At 36.8% G+C, this 8,793-nt stretch overlaps 1 protein-coding gene across 8 annotated transcripts in view; it reads left to right on the top strand.

The window, feature by feature from the left end:
- The window catches only part of ADD3 (adducin 3), a 140,823-nt gene that overhangs the window by 125,469 nt on the left and 6,561 nt on the right, over nucleotides 1–8,793 (top strand). For all 8 annotated transcript variants that reach the window (XM_037728243.1, XM_037728241.1, XM_017499706.1 and 5 more), the window contains 7 exons: nucleotides 503–652; nucleotides 1,102–1,245; nucleotides 1,354–1,452; nucleotides 2,541–2,723; nucleotides 4,469–4,726; nucleotides 6,279–6,398; nucleotides 6,862–6,948. In XM_037728243.1, coding sequence (XP_037584171.1) covers nucleotides 503–652; nucleotides 1,102–1,245; nucleotides 1,354–1,452; nucleotides 2,541–2,723; nucleotides 4,469–4,726; nucleotides 6,279–6,398; nucleotides 6,862–6,948 — 1,041 coding nt within the window. The remainder of the gene's footprint in view (nucleotides 1–502; nucleotides 653–1,101; nucleotides 1,246–1,353; nucleotides 1,453–2,540; nucleotides 2,724–4,468; nucleotides 4,727–6,278; nucleotides 6,399–6,861; nucleotides 6,949–8,793) is intronic.

Below are 8,793 nucleotides of genomic sequence, written 5' to 3'. Positions count from 1 at the left end.
AAATGAAGTTCAGTTGGTATAAGTATAGGATCTGACCTTCTTAGCATTCCATCTTTTCCATGACTACTCCTAGCCACTGTCATTAGCTTACAGAGTGAGCAACAGGAGCCACCTTGGTTCTGGGTGCTTGCTGCAATGTTAGCAAATAGAAGTTTTCTAGCCAATTCGATATATGCCAGACTTGTTGAGACCTCCGATGAAGAGCTTAAGTTTCTCAGTTTCTTGGAAACTGTACTTGTTGAGTACTAAGTTTTGTTGCAGACTACCTGTTTTATAAAGAAAGTCTTATGGGAACAAAGCTATACCTGTTAAATTACAGATTGTTTATGGCTGCTTTTGTACCCCACCTGCAGAGTTGAATAATTGCAGCAGAGACCCACAGATTCCAAAATATTTACTATCTGGCCTTTTACAAAAAAGTTTGCTACCCCCAGTTTAGCTTGTGAAACACAAACTTTGATACATATGCACCAGTTAAATATGTCTTTCTGATTTTTTCCAGGTGAAAGTCAATATCATAGGAGAAGTGGTTGACCAGGGAAGTACCAATTTGAAAATTGACCATACAGGATTCAGTCCCCATGCTGCAATCTATTCAACGCGTCCTGATGTTAAGTGTGTGATACACATCCATACCCTTGCAACAGCAGCTGTAAGTCAATGCAAGGCCAAAACTGGCAGTGCCTCTGGAAGATGTATTATTTTGTGGCTTTCTTAACAGGATGCTTTACTATCTGCTTTTCAAAATCATATTTGAAATAATAATTCTGCATACCCAGAAAGTGAAAGGACCTGGGGACCAAATGCTACCATTCTAGGAAACAGCTGGAGAAATAGCATTTGGATTTTAATCAGTTTGAAAATTGGGCCATTGAGTTTTTTGGAGCAAAGGTTTTTTCATAATATTTGACACACCATTTAAGTTGGGCTGTATTCTTTAAGTCCTTTTTTAGTGCGTGGAAGAAACACAGTGGGAGGTGGGCTGCAGTGGGAACACAGTGAATAGGCCAGTGCTTTTCTGAGCTGACCAAATAATCAGCTTCCTATGAAAATGTATTTAGTAACCAAATGTGTTATCTTGGTATGGGCCAAACCAAATAGGTATCCTCCATGAAATGTGGGATCCTTCCAATTTCTCAAGAATCTCTTATTCTGGGAGATGTTGCCTATTATGACTACCAAGGGTCACTGGATGAACAGGAAGAGAGAATTCAACTGCAGAAAGTTCTGGGGCCAAGTTGTAAGGTATGTAGAGTTTGTCTAAGGAGCTATTTTCGTTGCTGCTGCTGTTGATGAAAACAGTGTGAGCTATGCCAGTTATTTAAAGTGATTGCTGTGGGCATTCTATTTTAGGTGCTGGTACTCAGGAATCACGGTGTGGTTGCACTTGGAGAAACAGTAGAGGAGGCTTTTCATTATATTTTTAATGTGCAGCTAGCCTGTGAGATTCAGGTAGGAAACATTATTCCCCTTTTTTAATTACTTTGTTATTTGCTCATTTAGTTGAATTTTGTGTATACTTATTTCCAAATACCTATTAGTGGCTTTTTGCCTTTTAAGAGAAGTTGTGCTGTACTTAAGTAGAGAGGGTTTCTCAACTCAGTTATCTCCTGAATTGAAAATAGGAGGAAAGGAAATTAAAATTTTCTCACACACAATCTAAGGGCTGCAAAAACATCCTTTTCCCTACAATCCTGCTTTTTAAGATAGTACAATTGCATATTTCTCTGTTTTCACCCTCTAGTGGTGGTGCTGAGTAAGAAAGAAAAACAGCTGCAAATCCAGAATCCAATGTGTTGTGGTCACTTTTGTAACACGTTTGGCTAGGGCCAGAAGTTTCATGAAATTGCAGTTTTCAGCAATTCCACAGCCTTATTATGATGAGAGGTTGGATATTAACTACTTTTTTTAAAATCAGAGATGCTGAATTTATGTAAAGTCCCTAATTTTCTCTTAAAATAAAGCAGATTGTCATGAAGCAAATGGTAGTAATCTTAATTTATTGGAAGGGGCACAAGAAAGAAAACCAAAACCTTTTTCTACCAACATTGTCCTAAAAATCCACTTCTTTTTTGCTTTAGTGGTCCCTCCTGCTCTTCTCAAATGGGGCTATGAAAAGCTTAATTAAATTCAGATAATGAGCTGATGGCTTCTGCCTAAATATCTTTAAATTCAAAGTACAGTGTTTTTGTATTCCCTTAAAATTAAAACTTTTAACAAAAGTATTAACTGGATAACCTTGGGAAAACTTCAAGAAAAGAAATTTAAAATTTGGCAGGATAATTCAGTTGCTTTTAAGAGGTATGGCTCTAAATGTGTTTTCCGCCGGGGAGGGTCAGAGTCTTGGAAGGTTTCTTTTCAGATAGGTAAAAATGATACTTCAGCTGTCTGCTGGCACAGTGTCATCTTGTCTTTGTTGTTAGTAGCCTAAGCGAATATTATAGAGATTTGCCAAACTGAAATTGTGCCTTTTTGTAAGTAAAATACTCGTTATCGTCTTTATAGTTTTGTATCTCTGTATATTTTCCCATTGATTACAGGTGCAGGCCCTAGCAGGGGCAGGTGGAGTAGACAATCTCAGTGTACTGGACTTTCAGAAATATAAAGCTTTCACTCACACTGTAGCAGTATCTGGTGGAGGAGGTGTGAATATGGGTTCTCATCAAAAATGGAAGGTTGGCGAAATTGAGTTTGAAGGGCTTATGAGGACTCTGGACAACTTGGTAGGTTGCAAAATTGAAATAAAACTTGGATTTAATGTCTTCAGATTCAAGAGCAGATGCTTCCATTTCATTTTGGTTGTAGAACATGCTCTGTCCTCCTCCAGAAGCCGAGTTTGGCCTTAGGAAAGCATTTCAGGGTGATTTAACCACACCCTTGAGAATCAAACAGAACTTACAAATGTCTTTTTTTGTTTTTTTTCCAAGATTAGAATATATTGTTATTAACTATAGTCACCATAGTACAGTGTATCTCTTGAAGTTTTTCCTGCTGTCTAACTGAAATTTGTATGGTTTGATCAACATCTCTGCCCCAACTTCCTAGTAACCACTATTCTACTCTAATTTTATGAGTTCAAATTTTTTTTTTTTTTTCTTTGAGACAGGGTCTCACTTGGAGGGCAGTGACACAATCACGGCTCACTTGCAGCCTCAACCTACTGGTCTGAAACCATTCTTCCACCTCAGCCTCCTGTGTAGTTGGGACCATAGGTGTGTGCCACCATACCTGGCTTTTTTTTTTTTTTCCCCACTTTTTGTAGAGATACAGTTTCTCCATGTTGCCCAGGCTGGTCTTGATCTCCTGTGCTCAAACAGCCTTCCCACGCAGTCTTCCCAAAGTGCTGGGATTGCTGGCGTAAGCCGCCATGCCCAACAGGTTCAACTTTTTAAGATTCTGTATGTAAGTGAGATCATGTAGTAGTTGTCTTTCTGTGCCTAGTTTATTTCATTTAACATAATGTCTGCTAGATTTATCCATGTCACATTTGACAGAATTTCTTTTTTAAGGCTGACTAGTATTCTATTATGTTATATATACCACATTTTAATCCCATCCATCAATGGACATTTGGGATGATTCTATATCTTGGCTATTATGAATAATGGTGCAACCAACAAGAGAGTACAGATATCTTCTTGACATACTGATTGCATTTCCTTTGGATATATATCTGGTAATAAGACTGCTAGATCATATGGTAGTTTTATTTTTAATTGTGTGAGGAACCTCCATACTGTTTTCCCTAATGGCTGTACTAATTTACATTGCCACCAACAGTGCGCAAAGCTTCCCTTTCTTCCTACATTGACTCTAACAATTGTTATCTTTCATATTTTTGATACAGTAATTCTAACAGATAGGACATGATATCTCATTGTGATTTAATTTGCATTTTCTTGATTAGTGATGTTGAGCATTTTTTAATATACTCGACCATTTGTATGTCATCTTTTGAAAATGTATATTCAGATCCTTTGCCCATTTTTTAATTGGGGTCTTTTCTTGCTGTTTTTTGAGTTCCTTATGTATTTTGGGTAGTAACCCCTTATCAGCTGTATGGTTTAGCAAATGTTACCTTAGATTTTACCCTCTTCTGTGAAAGCTCAGAAGGCAGACTGCCTTCAGACTCAGGAACAAAGTCTTAAATGAGCACTGAGATTTGCTTCCCAAAAACAGTTTTATAGGTAGAAAAGCACTAATGGTCAGCAATTTAGAACTGTTCCTTTGTCAGGAACAGTTGTGTGAATGGAAATTGCAATATCAACTGTAATCAGCTTTAACTAGATCTTGAAATTTGCACAATTTCAACTCTAGTTACATGAAAATTATGTAGCATTTGGAAAGATGCTTTTTCCTTTGTTTTTCAACAAAGGAGTCTTTTAAATCATTTGTATAAGGAATTAGGATCCCAATGCTGTTGTTGATACAAGTTTGATGCTTCAAATGTGGTTTTTCCCTCCCTTAGGGGTATAGAACAGGCTATGCTTACAGGCATCCTCTCATTCGAGAGAAGCCTAGGCACAAGAGTGATGTGGAAATCCCAGCAACTGTGACTGCTTTTTCCTTTGAAGACGACACAGTGCCACTCTCTCCTCTCAAATACATGGCACAGAGGCAACAGCGTGAAAAAACAAGATGGCTGAACTCACCAAATACTTACATGAAAGTGAATGTGCCTGAGGAGTCTCGGAATGGAGAAACCAGTCCCCGAACCAAAATCACGGTGTGCCAGTAATTTATGTAGTTTGCTTTTACTAAATGTTTTGCCTAGTTACCTAGGAATTGAATGTTAGATATTGAAAATATTTGGAAAGTAAAATAATATTTAAAAATACTACTGTGACTTACCAGGTTTTAACTTTGTACAAGGCACTGTTTTAAGTGCTGTACATGAATTATCTCATTTGCTTCTCCTAATATGAATGATGCTGTTTTTCCTGTCTATTTTATAGATGAGAAAACCAAGGCAAGAAGGGCTAATCAATCATGTTTTAATGGTAAACTGGGGATCTGCATGCAGACAGTCTGACTTTTGAGCCCAGCTCTTGCCCACTACATGATACTGCTTTGTAGTTACTATTGCACCAGTGAATTAAAACTGTTAAGTTATTGACAGCTAATTGAACCAAAGCTGCATGAATCATTGCACATAGCTACCCTTAGGCAAGATTTTGTAGGTAGAGAAATGGGTTATTTTATCTTTTTCAGAGTTTTGCTTTAGATTTCGTTTGGTTTGGTTTGGTTTTGGAGTGCATACCACCAAACATTCTTTAGATCAAGCTTGTCCAGTCCACGGCGCAGTATGGCTTTGGATGCAGCTTAACACAAATTTGTAAACTTTATTAAAATGTTATGAGAATTTTTTGTGATTTTTTTTTTAAATTTATTGGCTATTGTTAGTGTGGTTGTATATTTTATATGTAGCCCAACACAATTCTTCCCGTGTGGCCCAGGGAGGCCAAAAGATTGGACATCACTGCTCTAGATATTCAAAATTAGTTCATCTTATATAAACAAATGCATTCAATACAAAAATACTTAGGGATCAAAATGTCTTTTCTGTAGTCTAAGATTTCTTGTCTCCCAGTAAAAGAACATAATTAAACTCAGTAGTTTCTCAGAATTCATTTTGTTGGCGGAGATTGATGGTCAGCCATCATTAATCTTTATGAGATTAGGTTTCTTTAAGGATTATAATATGGGGTAAATGAGAAGAATTACATAAGCTCCTTCCAACCCCATGGTTCTATTTTGCTACTATATACCAGATTATCCCCATTACAAAATGCTGATTAGGGCTTGGCCTTTTCTGTCTGCCAAAAATAAAAAATGAAGTATGATAATGTTAAGATAATTGTTAAGGGTTTTTGTTTTTGTTTTTGTTTTTGTTTTTTGGTGACTTCTGTCTTTAACTTCTGTCTTCAGTGCAGAAGACAGAACCCTACAGAACCCGAAATGTGAGTGAATGTGAGATCATGCTCTCTGTACTTGAAGTAGTTTCAGCCTTATATTTTCACTTGACAGAATAAGAAAGTTTAATTAGCAGTGTAATTGTTGAATATTTGTGTGAATCATAATGGCATTTATTTTTTAAATGAATGCTGATTGTTAGCCTTTTCTAACTAGTGTGAGATGAAACTAATTCACCACTACAGTATTGCTTAGTGAAATTATGTAAACATTGGCAGTGCCCCTCTTGAGACCGTAGTTATCTAGCAATCTACTAATATTTCCTTAACACAAAGTTTCATTGTAGAAAATTTTTGATTTCTTAGTGGATGAAAGCGGAGGACTCGTCTAAAGTTAGTGGAGGAACACCTATCAAAATTGAAGATCCAAATCAGTTCGTTCCTTTAAACACAAACCCGAATGAGGTACTAGAAAAGAGAAATAAGGTAAGACATGGTCTCCTGTAGCCAGGGGGGACATTTTAATTGTTTTATGTTTAAATCACCAGTGATTGAATCTGGTTAATGCCAAACTTAGAAGTTTGAATACAGAAGAATTTGGAATTTAATAGAGTATAATTTTAACTTATATTGAATGCCTCCAGGTCTGTGCTGGTAATTGGTGAACAGGCTGCATGGGGAAGATGTATTAAACATATTTCTATTTTAATTTAAACATATTAAAATGCAGTTCTCTAACAATGTAAGACAAAAGGAAGTGACATGGCAAAAAGAGTGGAGAAGACTAATTTGAGTTGTTAGGATGGTAAAAGAAGTCTTTATGGAGGTGGGAATTGAAGAGGCTCTCACTCTGGAATGGTCAAAGAGTAAGCTTTTATGAAAAGATAAAGCAAAGGTCATCTGCATAGTTGCCCTCAAGAAATTTTTATTGAATTGTTTTTCAATTCAGATTCGGGAACAAAATCGATATGATTTGAAAACAGCAGGACCACAGTCTCAGTTGCTTGCTGGAATTGTTGTGGATAAGCCACCTCCTGTAAGTTTATAAAGCAATATGATCTTTGTTTTTGATCTACCACATTAATTTCATTGCTTTTTAAATATGAATATGTATTTTGTTAATATAAGCACAAGTTAAAAAGTCAATCCACAAGACTTAAAATGCCACCCACAATTCCCAGTTCCCAGGTACAGCAACTTCCTGTTCTTTTCATTGCTTCTAATATTTACCTTGATGTTTCTAGTTAGTTGAGATACAGTCTCACTGTGTTGCCCAGGATAGTCATGAACACCTGGCCTCAAGTGATCCTCCAGCCTGAAGTATTGGGATTACAGATGTAAACCACTGCTCTTGGTCCTGCTTTGATGTTTCTGAAGAGCATATTCTGCTTTTCTTGGTCTGTCAGTTTTAGACCTTGACTATTTTTCATCAAATCTATGTCATTATAAGAAGTACCATTATCTTACATGTCACTAAAAGAGAAAAAAAAAACACTGCCAATTATAATTGTAGAAGCCATAAGGTGATTCCCAGTTTCAGAGATGGAAAATGTTCATCTTAGAATTAATGAAATATTTTTGAAAGATGGGGATTTAGCCTTTTTATACAATGCTTCCTTTGTCCCTCTCCCCATTCTCCCAGTAAGGATACATCACAGCTGGTTTTGTTTTTTTGTTAAATCAGCTTTCACTATTTATATTACTGCATATTTGCTGCTGAGCCAGGTAGTATTTCCTTTCTTACATAACTTACCACTCCCTACCCTCACCCTGCCTTTTTTTCATTGGCTTGTTATTTGGGGTACATTGGTTTAATTCTTCTCAAACTTCTTAACAAAATTACAAAGTCCTGGCCAGGCATGGTGGCTCACACCTGTAATCCTAGCACTTTGGGAGGCCAAGGCGGGTAGATCACGAGGTCAAGAGATTGAGACCATCCTGGCCAACATGGTGAAACCCTATTTCTACTAAAAATACAAAAATTAGCTGGGTGTGGTCCTAGCTACTTGGGAGGCTGAGGCAGGAGAATCACATAAACCCTAGAGGCAGAGAGATTGCAGTGAACCGAGATCATGCCATTGCTCTCCAGCCTGGTGACAGAGTGAGACTCCGTCTCAAAAAAAATAAAAAATAAAGTCCGTCCTAATATTATTTTCCATAGGGTCAAAGGCAACAGATAATCTCTGTTCCAAGCCACCCATGTGTCCCCCCACCCCCATCATTCTGATCCAAATCTAAATTGGTTGTTCTCAGGCCAGCTGTGCAGGTTCATCTGGAGGATTCCTGTGCTGCTCATCTACATTGTTCTCCGTTTCCTGTATCTTCTGTCTTCTGCTTTCTTGAATTCTGTTACCGTAGAACACACCCTCTAATAGCTTTCTGAGAAAAGGATACATAGGAGGTAACAGTCTGAAATGCCTTTATTATACCTTCAAATGTGCATATAATGGACATAGAGTAGTTTGGAAATAATTTTCTTCTGAAATATGAAAAACATCATTCTGTTGTCCAGTGTTTTATTGTTGAAGTCAGGAAGGCATTGGGATTCCTAAACCTTTGTTTAGGTTTTGTTTTTTGGTTTTTGGTTTTTTTTTTGCTTTTAGACATTTTTACATCCCTGCTGTTCTGAAATTTTAGGATTGTGTGTTTCATAGATCTCTTTTTAGTCTTTTTTCTAAGTAATTAGTAAGCCTTTTCAATCTACAGAGTCATATCCTTTAGTTCTGGTAGGTTTTTTTTTTTTTTTTTTTTTTTTTTTTTTTTTTTTTTTTTTTTTTTTTTTTTTTTTTCTTCAAGAGTTTTCTTACCATTTCTTTCTCTGTCAGTTTATCCTGTTAGTTTGGATGTTGGGCCTCTTTGAGCCTCTGATTTTTTTCTTTTC

The sequence above is a fragment of the Cebus imitator genome, unplaced genomic scaffold (genome assembly GCF_001604975.1).
Source record: "Cebus imitator isolate Cc_AM_T3 unplaced genomic scaffold, Cebus_imitator-1.0 Scaffold259, whole genome shotgun sequence".
In the NCBI taxonomy this organism is placed as follows: Eukaryota; Metazoa; Chordata; class Mammalia; order Primates; family Cebidae; genus Cebus; species Cebus imitator.
Note: the sequence above shows the minus strand (reverse complement) of the source record. Positions and strands in the feature narration are given on the sequence as shown.